Below are 18,875 nucleotides of genomic sequence, written 5' to 3'. Positions count from 1 at the left end.
CGCGGCCGCTCGGCGGAAGCGGGGCGGGAGCGCTGCGCGCGCACCGCCGGAACGGGCGGGGCCGGGAGCGGGAGCGGGAGCGGGCCGGGAGCAGGGCCCGCGTCCCGTTAATCCTGCGGGCCGGGAGCGGGCCCCCATCCCGTTAATCCTGGGGGCCGGGAGCAGGCCCTGCATCCCGTTAATCCTGGGGGCCGGGAGCAGGCCCTGCATCCCGTTAATCCTGGGGGCCGGGAGCAGGCCCTGCATCCCGTTAATCCTGCGGGCCGACGGCCGAGCGCCCGCAGTGGGTTCTGGAACGGCACCGGCCCCGAGTGAGGCGCAGGCGGTGCTGGTGGCGCGGGCAGGGAACCGGGGTGTGTCCCCTTCTGGGATCGCCAGTGCAACAGAGACAGGCAGCGAGGATGGTGGAGGGACTGGATCGTCTCTGTCACGGTGATACGCTGAGAGCTCGGCCTGCTCAGCCTCCAGAAGAGATGACTGAGAGGGGACCCATCAATGTGTATAAATACCCAAAGGGAGGGTGTCAAGGCGATGGTGCCAGGCTCTCCAAGCAGTAGGATAGGAGGCAGTGGGCTGAAACTGATGCACAGAAAGCTCCACCTGAACATGAGGAAGAACATTACTGTGTGAGTGACTGCTTGCTGGAACAGATTGCCCAGAAAGGGGTGGATTCCCCTGACTGGAGATACTCAAGAACCATCTGGACGCAATCCTGAGCCGTGTGCCCTAGCACAGCCCTGCTTGAGCAGGGAGGTTGGAGCAGATGATGGACTGTGCTCCCTCCCAACCTCACCCATGCTGTGACTCTGTGATTCTTGAGAGCTGAGCTGGGCTTTTGCACTCCCAGGGATCTGCCCAAAAGCTGTGATTGCACAAGGCAGGCGACAGAAGGCAGAAAAAATAAAAAGGCCTTTGTGGATGAAATAGGTTTGGTTTATAGGAGAGGGTGAAGTAGGAGCTAAAATTGTCAATAGAAGAACTTCATTGGGAGGAGAGGAGATGAGTAATCAACCAGCAATGATTTTTAGGCTCGGTGATAGATAAGGAGCATTGAAGGATGTGTGCAATGGCAACAGCCAGGAGCCTTCGGCATGATAAACCCCAAGTTGTAACATTAAAACCAGTAGACCTGGAGACCTGAATCTCAACTGCTTCCACAAAAACTCTTGGTGTTAGGATGTGGTTAAAGAAACCAAAGCAGTGCTTTAACATACAAAGGAGAGAATGAGATAAGAGAGAAACATCCCTTCCTTGGACTCCTCCTAGCTCCTACCTCTAGAAACCCAATGCTCCTCTGCTGCTTACTGGTGCAGCTGTGAAGAGCTCCTGCCACCATCTGGTTGTTGGCATGTGCACGTCAGGCCATGCTTTTGCCAAAGAGTCGATATCCTAAACAAGAAGGATCTTGTCCTTGCTGTTTCCCAAATGTGATTTTCAGTTCCAAACAGTAGAAGAATGAAATATAAAATGGCCATAAAAATAATCCAAGGTTTGAACGTAAACCGTAAGGTGAAAGGCTTAGAAATTTCTGTCTTTTCAGTTTGTTGAGGAAAAGAAGAGCAAAAGTTCATTTTATTGTCCAGTGAAGAGTCCTAGATGGGACAAAGAGGTTTGGGGGAGCAAGGATTACATTTCACAGAGACGCTTCCAAGGCTGTTATGCTGGAATTTTGCTGAGTTATGCTGGATCTTGAATTAAGATGGAGTTTACAATTACTAAAGCGATTTAAGTGTTAAATTGACCAGCAAAAGTGGTGAATATTTTGTTACTTGGACTTGCTGAAAGAAGCTCTCTAGAGAAGCTTTGATACAGTTCTAGGGTGAGATCCTGCAGACCATCTCTACGAAAGAGAGCAGATCCCAGCTGCCTGCCTGTAAATGTGGGGTATCTCCAGTCGAACGTTTTTGCTCTTTATACCAAAAGTGACATACGTAGAGTCCACATTTACTTGTGCCAGCTAAATGGAAGTGGAATGCTCTACAGTCTGAATCCTTCCATTTAGAGAAACCCTTAGCTGATCAGGGCTCAGGCAGTCACAGACCACGCATTTCCAGGATTTGGGAAAGGCACTAGAGGGAGCTGTGCTGAAAAAGAAGAAACGGGGCTGGTATCTGCAGGAAGAACCATCCCAGCCTCTGCAAGGTGAAGAATCCCTATCTCCCTTTTTTCCTCCTAGACTATGTCGGCCTCTTCCTGCAGTTACAGCTGTGTGCCTGTCTCCTAAAGGAGGGGATCCATAGATGCTGCTTTTCCTGAATCTGACATAAAGGAGTGTTGGCATCAGGAGACAGAGTGCAACCTGCTTGACAACATTAAAATTGTAAAAGATTGGTTGAACATTATTAAAGGCAGCTTTTTTATTAATAAAGACAGGCCCCAGGGAAACCTTAGGTGGGGGCATGGGGACACTGGAAGTGCTTGCCCTGGCTGTATCTCTGGCCTGTGAGAGCCATTTGACCAGGGCTCCTTCCCCTCCTGAGCTGTTTGGATCCAAAAGCTGGGGCTGTGTCATCAGCACCATAGTGCATGTAGGCCAGCAGGCCTGGCAGGGTTTATGAGCGCTGGAGGATGGCTCTGAGCAAGTCCAGGTCTGTTTAGAAAAGGCTTTTTTAAGGCTGTGAAAGCTCCTGTGGCTGGTTCTGAGGAGCACAAGTGGTAGGTAGACCCTCAGTACAAGCAGGTGCTGAGATAGAGCAGAAGGTGTGGGGAAGGAAACCAAACCCCCTTGCAAGGTGTGCTTTAGGCACCTGTGTGATACCTGGGGTAGAACAAAGATTTTTTAATTTTTTAATTATTTTCTTTTTAATTAATTTTTTAAATAACAGAGACTCAGGACTTAAAATACTAAAATACTGCATTTACATCTCTTGCTTCTTTAAAGGTCAAGATGAGTTATCCTCATTCAATATATTGGCAGGTGCCTTTATTTATGTATATTTTATTTTCTTTGGGGAACATAATGTTCTTGGGAACCTGTCTATCACAGAATGGCTTGGGTTGGAAGGGACCATGAGCAGGGATGCCATTTACTAGATCAGGGTGCCCAGGGCCTCATCCAACCTGGTCTTGAACACTCCCAGGGATGAGGCATCCACACTCCAGTGTATCTTCTATGTATCTTCAGTAAAGAAAACGTAGCAATCCAGGAGATGTTTAAAGTACCAACACCTCCCCATTTTTGTGATATCTCTTCCATTTCAGCAGCTTTCAAACATTTTACATTCTGGGTCACAAATGTACATCCAGGGGAAGGAACAAGAACAAAACTCTACCTGCATTTTTTTAAAAATGTTTGTAATTAGTACATTAAAAATATCCCAGCAGAGTTCACCAGCTCAGAAGGAAGCTCAGCTGCTGCCCCCTCCTCTAACTGCATGATTCCCAATTTGCTTCTGTAAGGAAGTGGCTACTGTAGGAAAATCCCACCTGCAGAGGAGGCACCTTATCCTTTTATTACCAGGCTGTTTTGCTACAGTTAGCTACTCTTTCCATTTTCTTTCCTGTAGCCTTCAGCAGGAATAGGGAGATAATCAGATTTTTCACACTCTACCAATGTCAGTGAACCTAATACAGTCATAAAAACATGAAAAGGTGGAGGCAAATTAACAAAAAAATTATCATGCATTAATTTGAACTTCTTGATTTCTCAAGAAGCTTCAAATAACCAAATAACAGCTGCATCAGTAAAAAGGCAAGCAGGGTGATTTATGATGGCTCTTCACAGCTTACACATTTCCTATCTCTTGATGACTTTCAGTTGAGATTGCAAGCATTACTTTTCGTAACATTAGAAACATTTGGATGCTTCTTTTTATTCAAAGTGTAGCTATTCCTGTGGACAGGCACCTTGCTTACAGTAAACAAGTGCCAACATTAGTTCACCAGAACACACAAACTGTAATTTGCACGTCTAGACTTTGTTATTACAGCATTTTAGTTGCAATTTATCCCAGACACACAAGTCAATGTAATTTTACACTTCTTTATGTCTGCTGCTGCTTTCCCAAGCAAAATCAGCATTTAAAAAAAACTGCAGAACTTCAGCATTACTTAGAAACAGGAAATGCAGTAGGTGCCAATCTGCAGAGCAAAAACCATTTTTCCACAATCTCTCTTTCCACTAGTCATTAGCTATTCATAACAGGACTTATGCTACTTTTCAGATTCATGAAATATGACATTTCAAGATACTACTTTTTATACTCAAGTAAAAGGTTTTGAGCCTGCAGAGATAGCCAGTTACACATAAAGGAAAGCAGAAAAGCAATCCACAACCTGACTCTGGAAACACCACAGGCATTTCAAACCACCCCAAATTTCCTATTATAATGTACAAATTTAAGTAAGATCTGTTTAATCATATTACTATATATTTCCCTTCTCAGTGTGTGACAGAAGATTAAGGCACATCATAATTACCTCTTACATTGCTTGACAAGCTCACAGTCAATGTGACTGGTGATCTGGAAGTTTGTCTTCAGTGGGCTCCAGCCACAGCTTTGATATTGCTGACATTTCACATACAGCAAGCTCAACACAGAGGAACTTGCTGAAGTTACATCAATAGCTTCTTCTGTTTATCTGTACTTCCCAACTCTCTGACCTTCAAAGGACAATCATTCACATGTAATTTGGCCGTACTGCTCTATTGTTCTGCAGGCCTTGGTGGATTAACCAGAGATTTATGGACAGCTAGCTTCATGGGATGTACAGGCTGTTCCAAAAAAAGCCCAAACAAGCCTAATCCCAAAACTCCCAACAACAAAAATTGCCTTCTCTTCTGAACAGTGTTCCCTCCCACAAATAAGTGCAATTAATGAAAGTCCAAACCTGCATCATGAAGGATGAAGCAATCACAAGGCCAGCTCAGGGTGGTGGTTGAATAATAAATATAAATAAGGCTACTACAGCAGGCCATGAGAATAAGGAAATGAAAACATTATTTAATATGGTATTTACTTATTCATGTGGAATAGTAAAAATAAAAAAAATGCAGCCCTTGGCATTAGGCTGCAAATGCACTTGTGCTTGGAAACTGTTGCAATGTCTGGGTGCTTAGAAAGATGTATAAGCTGCAGTCAGGAGAAAACACCATGCCAGTCATTTTCAAAAGGGTCTTTCCATAAATTACTTTATTTCTCATTAAATGAGCAGAGAGTCATTACCATATTAATAACAGATATGTTTATTATTACATATCCATCAGTGCGGCTTTCAATACCACTTGAAACATGCAAATCGTCCTAAGGACGAATCAGTTTTCCAGTGCTTCTTATTTAATACACAACTGCAAAGCCATTATAAATTACTGAGGAGGTATTTGGTTAAGAAATAAAATAAAATAAAACCATACTGCCCATACCATGAATGTATTCCTGCTACAAAGCAAGAGTCTGACAGCATTTACTGAAATTCCTGAATTACCCGGAGCTTTTACGTCTTTTTTTTTTTTATTGTTTTTTGCATTGCCTACACATCTCTTGGCTTATGAACAAGAATCAGTCTTTCTTTGTAAGAGGAATTCTCACTCAAAGATTGTACTTAATTTAGAAATGCATCTAGCATCTACAATACTTCAACCAATTAAAACTCAGTAAAAACTACTGATATGCAATAGTTTTTTAAGAGGTTTCTTTTGTTTAGTTTTAGGTTTCTACATTTATCGACATGGCAATAATACAATTATCTCAAATTAAGGCACTAAAAGAACAACGTAAAACCAAGTAAATGTGTTCTAAGAATAATTTACAGTTCAAACAGTGCATATATTTCTTAAATGTTTGTTAACTTATCACTTAAAATTGTAAGGCAATACATTATACAGTAATAGAAATGATGTACCCCAAAATATGCTTCCAAACTTGGTGGTTCTTTTTACTGTTAGTTTCTAATGCCTCTAACAATAAAATAATTCAGTATGGCTTGGCAAAAATGCATAGATTAAAGGCAATTACTTGTTTTCCCCCTTTTATAAACCTGCTGCATCAGTATTTTGTAAAGCATAATGCAAAATATTTAACACTTTGATCCATTCCATAGTGGGTGGTTAGCATTAAGGCTGTAAAGAACTCTGCAGTGAAGGCACTGAAGTTCAAGTGATAAGGCTTCATTTTAAGCTAGTTCTGCAGTCTTCAAGAGCACAACTTAAGAGTCTTGAAAGCAATTGCAGTCCTTCTCAGTGAGAAACCTTCCTCTTCTACTCCGTTTCAGACACTCATCTTGACATAAATATCCCCTTCACAGGGTTAACAGTCCTTTTCTTGGTACTGGTACGAAGAAAGTTGGCTGCATTTCATTGTGACTGACAGGCTTTTTAAAAAAAAAATCCAAAAGGCAGCACCTTTTTTATACACCTAGCTAAGCTTTATTTGCTTTAACTTGCATTACATAGTAATAATTAATCTAATCTACCTTGAGGCAAACCCGCAATTAAACACCCTCAGCGTGCTTTTGTGCCAAAGCAAGGAGGAGACAGTAATAGCAATCTTAACCCTGAAGCCTGTGATAGTTATGTTGAAAGGAACAACAGCCCGTCTGCACTGCTCTGTGTGGTTAAAAAAAGCCCTGTTTCTCTGACTGCATCCCACGATGTTCCATTAAGCACTGTACATGTGGTTAGCTGGAACAAAGAAGAAAACAGACAATTAATAACAAATATAAAAATTAGCTTCGTAACACTCATGTATTTGCCAAGAGCCTCAGTGAAGAAAATGCTTTAACAGATTTTTTTTCAACTGACAAGGTACAATACTAACATCATACCTGTATCATCTTCACAAACTGTTCTCAGTTTCAAACAACATTAAGCAGAGAGATCAGACATGATAATATTACTGCAGCTTTATAAGTAAGCAATTAAGAGTCAACAATCATTGGTGTATTCATGGCAAATGCAAGGTGACCCTCTTTCATCTGCAGGACAAGAAAAGGCTCTCTAGGCTAAGAGCACGCACATGCAGTTGCAGAGCTCATCTGATGCACAGGAATTTTGGCTGGTTGGTTGTTTTCCTCTTCAAACATGCATTAACTTGACCAAGTGCCCAACTCCAACTATATTAGAACAGAAGGCCTCAGCTGTGCTAATACAACGTGAATAAATCAGCAGACTGTAAGCTATGAAGTGTTTGATCTCGAAGCATTACTGCAAATGCCAGCAAGTTCATCATGAAGTTCTGATTCATTGTCATTAGTGATAAGTTACTAAAATGAGGAGTAGAACTTAGGATGAACTTTTATATGTGAAGCTCCTTTCAATGGGTCTGAGACACCTCTCCACGAAGTCAAGGAAGCACTGCCTACCAACTGCAAAGAAAGGTGGGTCAGACCCTGAATGAAATGTACTGAAATGTCTTCAAGCACGTGTGCAAGTCTGTATCCATTCAACAAAACAGTTAATGCCTGCTTACATGGTAGGACTCCATCACCGAGAGCAAGTTCTGCTATACTGTCTGACAAGAGAACAATTTTCAGATACTTAGTAAAAGCTAGACATGTATATCCCATAGAAATCATTGCTGCTTCTCTTCTTTACCACACCTAGGGAAAATGGGAAGAGGAGAACTGCAGGGTGCAGCATCTTGACTTCACAGAGACTGATCCAATAATTGACTGCCTCCTGAGAGGAAAAGAGCCTGCTGTTCCTCCTCTTCCTGACCCCAGGAGAGCATCCTCCTACTTACCTGTCCTCAGCTTTGGCAATCACTGCACCTCTTGGTGCACTGATCCACTCACTAGCTTGGTACAGTTAGTCTACATTTTTTTTATCATCAGGAAACTGAATTGTGTACCTTCATGGAAGGGTCCAAAATGGATCATTTCATGCACTTATCTAGGATACAAGGACAGAAAAGAAGAAAAAGAAGATGGAGAGGGAAAATCCTCCCCTTTAAGTAGCAACAGGCTGTCAAATGAGCTCAGTTACTGTGCTCAGTATATAAGCTACACTGTGGATTTATTTTATAAGCTAAATTTAAACACTGGTACACTAGAAGTGAATTTTCCTAAAATAATTCCACCACCTCTTCTTTTTAAACACAGAGGACAGAATATGCAGTGGTATCAGGGCACAGGCTGGGCATAGTCCATCACAGCAGTACTTGTCTAGTTCATAGATACAACTCACAAAAAAATTTGTCTGAGAAAGCCACAAAAATGTCCACAGTATAACTGCCAGAATGAAGAGTTCCAACCTGGCCATTTTCTAATGCTTCTTTGCTCAGTGGAACTCTGAATCTTTTCACTGTTTGCTCGCATTGCTCTGCAGGTGCCATGCAGGCCACACTACACTCCAGTCAATCCAGTCTCAGCTGTCTGATGGGGACAGAGTGTGTGTCACAAAGACACACAAGGTCTCCTTGAGCATCAGGGAGGTGCAAGGGCCCCCACCTGCCTCTTGCAGACATCTCCAGGCAGCATGACAGGCAGGAGCACACACATACCCAGCACTCCTACTGCTCAGGTGCTTTTCCTCTCTAAACGGCTTATGATCAATAGGACTCTTTCTCCACAACCAGTGACTACAATATGCAGCATTTAAACAGAGTTTCTTATAACTGATTACATGGTCTAAGAAGCTCTGTCAGTCTTTGACATCATCAAGAAGCAAGATATCAGTTATGTCATTGAGTTCACTGATGGATTTGGGGCCAGTCTGGAAAAGTAATGTAAATGTTAACTGTTGGATCCATGTCACAGAAAAATTCAAGAAGCTAAAGAGGTAAGATACTATGCAGCTATTAACTTCTGAATTGACAGAAGATCTAAGAGCTTTATTTCTTCCCAAGAACTTGGAAGATCTCCCTGAGTGATGGAGAAAGGTGTGAGCAGAGCTTGTACACCAGGGCAGATGGAGAAAATGCAAGGCTGCAGTATTTGGAACAGCTGATCTGACCTGATGTTCACTCATGCAAGACCATCACCATCACCCTTCCTCCTTTCGTTCCTGAGGCTCTCCCCCAGACCACTGCAACTTCTGAACCCAACAGAAAATCACAAGCTTTTCTTCTGTGGATTGTTTTTGGTATCATGCTTTGGGTTTTTTGGCTTTCTTTTAGGCAAAACATTCCTGGATTAATTTTCTGCTGAAAAATAGATCAGTTCGCTCTGGTAATCTGTGAAGCATGAAGTGACACAAGATAAAGCTCAGGAATCTGCAGCTGTCCTCCTTCTGGTGTGCTGGTGAGGTATTGTATCTTTACAATACAATTGTATCTTTAGGATCATTGTATCTTTAGGATGTTAAAAAAAGCTTTAATAATGGTGTTTCTCATTTTAAAAAAAAAGTTCCATTCCCTACTTTTGTATTTCTATGATTCTGCAACACTTTCAACAGGACAATACCAACAGGATTAATAACAACAATAGTCTGGATAACTGATGTTCCCAAATATACCCATTCCTTTAAGAGTTACTATAAACTTTCAAATATCCAAATCTGTTCCTTCTATAACTGCTGCACACTTGTCCTTGCTAAAGGCAACTCCAAACCAGCACTTCTATTAAGACAGAGTGAAAAAGAACCAATTAATTGATTTAAGAAATTGATTCTTCTCCCATAAGAGTATGCATGAAAGCTAGTTATTAGAGCTACCAGAGGCTCTCGCAAGGATAAATGGAGAGCACACTTGGAATGCAATTCAAAGAGTCTTTTGGAAGAGAAAGTCTACAATTCTAAACATCTAAATGTGAAATAAAGAAGTATGCACTATCCTTACCAAGGCAAGGATCAGCAGGGGTGAGGAAAGAAATCTGTACACTCAAGAGCAGAGAATGATTCTTAAAATGTGCTACGAGTATCTTTCAAGTATTGTTTTAGATTATCCAATTACCACATCTTAAAGATGCAAGTAAATGACACATAAAAATAATTATTTCCAATCCCACTGGCTAGTTGGTTGGCTTAGGAGGAATTAGTTGTTCTGTTTGTTTTTAGGTGTTTTTTACTGTCCAGAGCACTCTCTCTTCAAAAGATCCTTAATGCTGAAGATGCTACTATTTAGTAAGCCATCCCTGATTTTATAGTCTTTTTAACACAGTTTATCTGTGTGCTTTTCCACTGCACTCACCCATGTTTTCCAAGATTTTTAAGTGAAAACTGTAAGGAAACACTGCCCACTTCCCAGGAAATTTCCCCACAAATCAGAAGTGTTTCTGTATTTCAGCGTTTGTGATTATGGCTTCTCTCCCAAAACTCTGGCTCAGTTACATGTTCTTAACTGCTGGTTAAGCAGTTAAGAAAACTGCTAACACAGTTTTCTCTTTATGTCCTTCTCTTAATGCTGTTGCATGATCTCTAACACCAAACTGCCCATAACACCACTGATTTTTATACTGACAGCTTTGAATTTGAGGCCAAAAGTAATTTTCTGGTATGGGATTATCTTGAAGGCCTTCACTGAATATATTACTATCTCAAAATTATGATCCCTGGGAGTGTTCAAGGCCAAAGCTGGATGGGGTCCTGAGCAACCTGATCCACTCTGGCAGAGTGAGTTGGAACAAGATGATCTTTAAGGTCCCTTCCAACCCAAACCATTCTATGACCACTTATGTTTTAGGATAGAAATCTTAGGGACAATAAAATCAACACCCTTTTTATCTTTCGTATTTTTTCTCTTCTGTTCCCTTCAAGGACGATGTTTCATGATATACTCCATGTCTCCTTATATGCAAAAGTCTGCTTTTATTGCATTTCATACCAGGAATGTCTGATAGCCTTGCCAACCTGTGAAGATGCTTTCCTTACTGAGACACTAGTTTCTACTCCATACTGTCAATTCAATTGGTTATTTGGGGACAAAACAGCACACATACTGTATCAGGAAGCTAATAAAGGTTAAAAACAGGTTACAGTAACCTAAGCATTAAAAAAGTGTAATTTACACCATGTCTTGGTTAATGCATTGGGTCACAAATTGTTTACAAAATTGACTGCTGAGATAGAAGACAACTGGGAAGGAGTAAGCAGGGAGGAAGAATGGAATTAATACTTAACTGGCCTCACAACGAAAGAACTGGCCTAACAACAGATAGAATCTCTAAGTTCCTCATTTCAGCCCTGTTTACAGAAGACTTCTAGTGTATGTGAGCTCTGAGTCAATCCATGGATGGGATGACTGTGGATCACCCTTGCTGCTAAATGCCTTGCCTTTGAACAGGGAAAAAAAAATGCAACCAGCTCCCTCCCAAGCATTGGCAGGCCAGATACCACCTCCTTTCCAAATGGGAAGAACCGATAAATTTACCATAATAACAGGAGAATTCTTCTCCTTACTTTGGGATTTGAGCAAAGCTTTAGATCAGCAGTTCAACAGCCATAACTATGGAATGATTTCACAATTTCACATGGAATAGGACTTATAAACTGAGTTGTTTTTTTTTAGCCAAGAAGATGTGTAGCTTTTGTAGCTTATTTCTCACCTAGTTTTTCCAGAAGTATTTTTAACAACTTTTCGGAATGACTGGTTTGCTGAGGATCTTGTAGACAAAGTTCTAGGAGAAGCACGAACAAAAGTAGATGGAGGTGTCTTAGGGATCTTCTTTACTAAATGTGTCACCCACTTCTTCTGTTCATCTTGACAGGATGCCAACAAGAGCAAGTCTCTTGCTGAAGTTATATCGTAACTCACTACAAGGAGAAGGGAGGAAGATGATTCAGTGAAAACCAGGGCTCCTTATCAGAGTTATGACACACCAACTGTGCCACTGGAAGGAATAATGGCACCTATATACTTTTGGAAGTTTGTTTATATACTTTTGGAAGACAACTAACAGCAGGGAAAATTATTAATATAATGTTTTTCACGATTTGTCATTCTGCATTAAGATTCTTGAGTCTAACATGAATATTCCAGAAATGAGAAACTTACACTAATTATGATTTTAATAAGCTGGGAAGTTATGTGGGTGCCTTATGACCAAGTTCCAGAGTATATACCCTGAATGCTCCACTTCACAGCAGCACAGAGAAGAAACTTTTACTCCAGTCAGTGAGGTGGCTGAAGAACCACTCTGCAAGGTCTCAGCAGAGCTTGCTGATGCAGCCACTGCAATTGTCTCTAGCATGGGTCAGGTAAAAGTGCAGATGGAATAGTGTGGCCACCAAGGAGCTGCCCAGTACTTGGGCACAACCTCTAGGGAACCTTGTGCTCTCAGGGCCCTCAGCAGAGCTCCATCAGTTAGTTCCACCACCATAGGCCTCCCTACAGAGCTTTGCCAAGCTGCCTGTTCATAAGCAGTGTAACAGCCTATTGCTTTAATAGCAACCTTCACATCTAAAATAAAAGAACTTTATTTTTACGTCTAATTTTAAACTGAAGTGTTTTTATTCACTTCCAGCAGTTTAGCAAGTTTGGCTTAACCACACAGAGAATACAGAACAGAAAAAAACATGACTATACCTTTGCATGGTGCAATTAATTCCTCCTTTTTATCCAAGTGGTCTCTATGGCATTTCACATGGCATCTTCGACATTCTAGGGCAGGAGGGGGTTTAAAGACATGCCAGAGAGGTTTGGCACAGGCCTCACAGTTGGCTGGAAAGTGGTATAATGTGGGAATAAATTCATGGCCTTTGTGATTTAGAAAATTTGTCTTCTCTGCCGGCTGTACTGGTTCTACCTCCAAATCCTTCCTGCATTCCCCCTCATTAGCATAGAGAATCTGAAAAAGAACATTACAGTGTTATTGTTGAAGCACTAAGTACTTTTGTATCCTTTTTAAAGAAGCCACCATTTTTTCAAGAGAGTTAAACAGAAGAATATACTTCTTTTTACCTGGAATATTTTAGGAATTTCTTCAGTTTCAGCTCTATATACATCTCCTTGAGTTACAGGTCGGACATGAAACAGCTTACTAGATTAGAAGAAACATGAATCAGAAAATGCTAAAAGGTTATGCATGGTTCAGAACAATTATCAAACTGCTTTGAAGTTCTTAGAAATTATGCAAGCAACACGACCTACTTCAACACTGCAATAAGATTTTAGGAACTAATTCATAAACCATATAGATTTTGTCTACCTACCCAAGACTAAAATATTTCACAGCATGGCAAGAGGGTTATCTTACAATGGATTCAAGATTCATCATAGTAAGTTTACTTAAGCTAAAGGCTTTCAAATACTTCCTCAAAACACTAGGAAGTGTAACATTATTGCTAGAAAAGCTAAGTGAAAACCTATATTGAAGTAACCATATTAAGTAGAATATTACCCAGTAGTTATTTTACTAAATCATATTATGGCTTCATGAACAATCTATGCCAAAACATCACAAAAGGAAAACTGGAGCACCAGTTGTTGAAAATACTATTTAAATTGGAATAAATACCATCTTATACTGGTCAAGCCTCTAAGTCCATCTCTCCCAACATCCTGTTTTCAACAGTAGCTGTAGCACATGTTTATGAAAAGAGAGTACGAAACAGTTCAAAGAGAAAATAACTCTTTTCCTGATTATGAGCAATTGGCAGCTTAAGCACTTCCTGAGTTTGAGATTCCTTCCAGACCACTGTATTTTTTAGTCCCTGATACATCTATTCATGAATTCTAAAACCTTTTTTCAATTACTATTTTGTAAGATCCCATAATGTCAATCAGCTGTTCAAACATCACAGTCATGTACAGAGAGGGGCTTCAGTGATATCTGACATAGTTTTCCTCATGTATAACCAATGTAAACTAATCACAATTAATGTATTTTATCACTTTAAACAGAAAACATCTGGAAAAGATAGAAATGCTTTGGACTAGAACAGCAATGATCCTTTCTCTTTTTCTCTTTTACCAATCACAGGACAAAGAAAAAGTACTGTCAAAGTTCTGTTAATGGTACGCTGAAATATAGAGAGACAGACATTTTCCAACCAGTATGAGCAATTAAAAAATTATGGACTTTTTATTTCAAGCTTCTGGATTTGCTATCTGCTGTTTCACACATAACACTCTTGTCAATTTGTATCCAAAACTAACAATGGCTTTACTTACTCTATATCTAGTACCATTGATGGATTAGACTGGTCCTTGTCTTTTTCGTCATTGTAGAACAGTATCTTTTTACTGCTCACCACAACATACTGTGGAAAAAAAGGGTAAAACTTGAAATTGCATTTTAAAAAGCAATTATTTATCCTAATATACTCGCACATGCACACAAAAAGCCAGAGTAAATGAAAAGTTTCAAAAATGATCCTGAAGGTAGCCACGCTATGGAGTGCTCTGTAATGCTACAGTTGCAGTGACTGTATTATCACTGGATCACTCTAAAATGCTTGTGATGACTCTGCAAGTCCATCTGTACACATACTCACAAATTTCAGTTCTACTGGAAGGTTATTATGAAATTTACTGTATCACTTAGAGTGACACAATGTGAAAGTTATCACTTATTAATAATGTAAAAACTTCTCTAGTTGCACGGGCCCACCGGACTCACTTGCTACTTCACAACAAACTGCTGGTAGGCTAAAACAGAGTCCCATGGCTCCTGCTATTTCCTACATTTCCAATTTAATGCACTGGTAAAATAAAGAGCCAAAGTCATTCAGCAGAAACAAAGGTCTGTTACCTATGAATGCAACGAGATAGTTAGATCAAACAGCTCTAACCTAAGCACTTCCCAGTAAGTTCAAGACTGGGATTCACTGCCTGCTTCTCTTCACTAGGAGTTGCTAGTCCAACATCTTTGCTGGAACTGTCCACAAGCATAAGCTCTGTGACAGCTCTGGCTGTTCCCTCCCCTGCACTTTCAAATGTTTTAGAAGGAACTGAAAGTTATAAACCACTAAAGAGGATTAAATTGAGGTAAACTGGCAGCTCTGTCTACTCTGATCTCCAGATTCACATATAATATAACCCAGAAGGACAGAAAAGCATGAGAGTGAATGCACCAATAGTTCATCTTGAATTCCAGGTACTGGCAGGTAACTGGATGGGTTTCTGCACAGTGCAGGTACTGATAATTTGAATGTCTACTCCTTCTACAAGGGAAGGTTTCAACCTCATTTTATATAGGACTTGAAGCTGACCTCAAAACCTGAGTATGAAAGTCATCCTAAGGTTATACAACAGCATTGCTAAAATGTGCTGTGCAAGATGCGAGCTACAGTTGTAAATCTCAATTACTGAAATGCATCTAAAAAAAGCCATGAAAGGGTGTTTTCTCACAATTCCTTAACAGAAAGCCTAATCAGCTTGAGTAAGTACTAAGGTGTAATAGTGTGAGCCTCCTGTGATTTCCCCCATTGAAGAAAGAGACTACTTCAATTCCTTTATCTACTCCAATAGAAAACTAATGCCTTTTTCATCTTTGAAGTGTGCACCTTTGCCTTTCAGAGATAAGAGCAAGCCCTTAAGATGACAACCCGCACAAATGTAAATTCTAACTGTAAAGGAATTCAATTATCACACTATATATAAGCCTTGGTAAAAGAACAACTTAACCTTACAGAAAAAAGTTATGTACAACAGCATCGATACCCTGTTGTGAGCATATAAAAAATCTTCTGACAGTAGTTCTGTTCTACAGTGGTTTTTGAATAATATTTTATCACCTTCACTTGAAGCTCCAGAAATGAAATGAAGCTCCAGAAAAAAATAAGGGTAACCATTTCAGTGTTAGCTTTAGGTATAATTCAACTGTTTATTTTCAAGTTAAGTTTTCCAAACTCACCCCTTTCTAACTTAAGCTAAATAACTCAGAGGGCATGGGGCAAAACATCACTGCTACTGACATCTGAGTCAGAAATGCAGCAGCTCAAGTTGTAACAACTCAGGCATCAATCCAATTACAAATCCTAATGTAATTTTGCTTTTCCTTTAAATTAATCTGGGCAGGCCTATAATTGAGGCTGTGTATACCTCCCACCTTCACAAAACTCAAACTGCAGGAGAATTTGGAAGAGAAGCACCTGAGGAGGCTGACTACCTGCCAGCTTGTTTCACCTACAGTACAGTTCAGCCAAAAGAATGCACATTTATTTCATGACTGAGCCATCCATCCTGCAGCTCAAATACCTCCAAAGTGTGAGCACATTCAAACTGCAAAGTGTGAATGGATTAACTGCCTAAAACATCTTGAGGCAAGTAAATATGCCTGTACTGAGCATGCCTGAAGAAATTCTGATAGTCTTTCACTGAAGAATCCACATCTATCAGGAGTTTAAAGTTTCAGTTGTGAGAGAATGCAAAAATAATCTCAATTTTTACAAAACAACCATCAAAGGGTGCTAGAAGCATTCTGACAGAAAAATGACACAGCATTTTATATAATTCAGAACAGAACAAAGCTACCTGATTTGTGCCAGGCACAGTCAATTCTATAAAAAGAGGATTCAAGCAGGCAAACAGATCTACAGGAAGCATCTGCCATTTGGTTTTGTTCCTGGTGGTGAACACTTTTTCTGTGAAGGGTAAAGCACCTTCTCTTCTATGTACTTTTGCCATTAATATTGCTGGTTTTATTGTGCTTGTCCTAATCTTGCTTTGTGCTTTCAGTAAATTGTTAATTCAACCCATAAATTCTGCTTTTGTTCCTCCCTTGCCTGAAGGGGTTGCGGGGAAGGTGACTGGCCATTAGTTGAAATAGGGCAGAACTTATCACTCACTCCCAGCAAGCCAGAATAGGTGATGGTTTTAACTTACTGACAAATCTGATATTGATGTAAAAATAGGCAGGTCTGGAGCTCAAACACTTGGGAGTGTATCAAGAAGGCCATGGAAGCTCACTGCAAACAGCAACTTCAAAGGAGGAGTACAACAGCTAAAGACCCAATACAAACACTCAAGTGCTTCTTTGACAGGAATGAATCCCTTCTTCTTTAAATTTTATAGGAATCACTTCCAGCTGTTGTAGAATGTGAATGTAAATAGAAGCATTTGAGAAATACCTTTCAACAGGAATCAGAAAGTTACTTCAAAAGTGTCATGAGTAACTCCGTAATTCCCACTAGCAGTCTTTGAATATAAGGAAGATGAAGCAAAAAAAAAAGTTTCATACAACTAGCTTTTAAAATTTAAAAAATTCTAGAGACCATATTCCCTTTCATATTTAGTTGTACTAAAAGATGTTAAACTGAAAAGCCAGAAAAGATAATCAGAAACTGGTTCTAAGTATCTCAATTTGAACACTGGATGTTTCAAAGAATCAGATCATGACCTTTGCAGAGGCAAAACATGACTGCTTTGTTTGGAGTGGGAATTCCAGCACAGAGATCCACTTTCTGACAGTAAATCAGTTCTTTTTAAGAGAAAACAAGTCATTTTAAAGGTAAGGGAGACAGAAACATCCTTGGAAATCATGTGTGGCAAGTTACAGTGTGATGCACTCTTCCATGACCTTTAGAATATTTAAGTGTGGTATTCCCTATTCTGTGCTGCCAAGTTGCACAAAGAGGTTCTTTTTCAGTAAGAGAATTATAAAGATGCTTACTCAAAGAAGAAATGTGATTTTTAATGGTTCCAAGATGCTCACTGTAAAGCATTTCCTCCCCTGTTGTAAATTTGCACAATGTCATTACTAAAGATTTCATACTGAACTTGAATTTTCTTGGGGTTTTTTCTTCAACAATGTACATACACTAAACTACTCTTAATTATTTTGTTTGTTTCCTAAATATGAGGTGTAAAATCAATTTACAACATGCCTAGAAACCTTTCCAAGGAAATTGAGGAAGAAAGAAAAAAAGGCATTTGTACCTGTTTTTTCCAGCCATGCCGCCTTATATTTCCTTTGTTTGGTACTGAAAGCCAACCTTCAAGTCTTGATTCTGGTTTTAAAAAATGCATATTTAATAATTTTGTGTATTTATAATAAAACAGATTAGCACAAAAGCAAACTACTGCTAGAAAGGAAGATGTACTACATGCAGTAATGGGCCATTACCTATTCAGCAAGGCAGAATAAAAAACACAGCTAAACAAAATGAAGATATAAGCATTTAATTCATGCTTCATCACAAGCCACATCTGATTACACAGTTACTGCACAATAAAAGTAAAGCTGTTTTCCTTGATGCCAACATCTAACACTGTATGTAAATTGTTTGCAAAGAGCCAGGCAGGAAAGACTTTGCTTTGAAAATATATTACAGTTTAAATTAAGAGATTTTCAATGTAAACGTAATTTAACATTCAGAGGGGCTATATGACAATACTCAGCAGGAAGATGCAGGAAGTAAAACAAATCAGATCCACATTTTCCATAGGAAGCAAAAAAGGAGAGAGAGCACAAGAGCAAGCAAAGCTACATGGGTATCCCATTACTCACAGAAGATAAGCATAGGAGATAATTAAATAAGGAATGTAGGAAGAATCAACTAGATATAAAGAATAAGAGACAAGTGTTTTACTCAAATTTTCAGTGAAAAATTCTCTGAAAAGAAATGTATACCATATTTTCCCACCAATAAACTATTGAAATAATTCAGCATGATACAAAAAAGGACCACAAGAAAATTAGCATTCTGCCTAATGTGGACTGTTGATTTAAAAAGCCCTTCCAGCTAACTGAGAGTGGTTTCTAAAATTTAAAATTATGAAGCCAGGTAATAGTAGCACTGAAAACTTCATTAAGTTAAAATTTTCTGAAACATTCTCTACAACTATTTATATCCTGAGGGGCTACTGGTTCCTTTTGTCCTTCAGGAGTAACTCTATGTGAGGTGTATCCCAGCAAGCTCTGAAATGCATTCAAATGCATAAAAGTTATTGTCCATATGCTTTGCTATGACAGCCTGGCAAGACATTATAATTAGGCATGTTAAAGGCCTTCCCACATTAGCCTTACAGCAGACAATATTTAGAAATGGAATATGGGGTCATTTCCTGTAATTTCTTCACATAAAATACCTTCAAAATACTGGAGGACCCCTGAATTAC

At 39.7% G+C, this 18,875-nt stretch overlaps 1 protein-coding gene across 1 annotated transcript in view; it reads right to left on the bottom strand.

Moving 5' to 3' along the window:
- Positions 1–5,100: 5,100 nt before the first annotated feature.
- ROCK1 (Rho associated coiled-coil containing protein kinase 1) overlaps positions 5,101–18,875 on the bottom strand; it is an 83,529-nt gene continuing 69,754 nt past the window's right edge. The window contains exons 29-34 of the mRNA XM_056485881.1: positions 17,694–17,764; positions 13,986–14,074; positions 12,774–12,852; positions 12,399–12,660; positions 11,419–11,626; positions 5,101–6,619 (exon numbers count right to left, since the gene is read on the bottom strand). Of these exons, the coding sequence (XP_056341856.1) occupies positions 6,616–6,619; positions 11,419–11,626; positions 12,399–12,660; positions 12,774–12,852; positions 13,986–14,074; positions 17,694–17,764 (713 nt within the window). The 3' untranslated portion in view covers positions 5,101–6,615. The remainder of the gene's footprint in view (positions 6,620–11,418; positions 11,627–12,398; positions 12,661–12,773; positions 12,853–13,985; positions 14,075–17,693; positions 17,765–18,875) is intronic.

The sequence above is a fragment of the Oenanthe melanoleuca genome, chromosome 2, assembly GCF_029582105.1.
Source record: "Oenanthe melanoleuca isolate GR-GAL-2019-014 chromosome 2, OMel1.0, whole genome shotgun sequence".
Taxonomy (NCBI): Eukaryota; Metazoa; Chordata; class Aves; order Passeriformes; family Muscicapidae; genus Oenanthe; species Oenanthe melanoleuca.
Note: the sequence above shows the minus strand (reverse complement) of the source record. Positions and strands in the feature narration are given on the sequence as shown.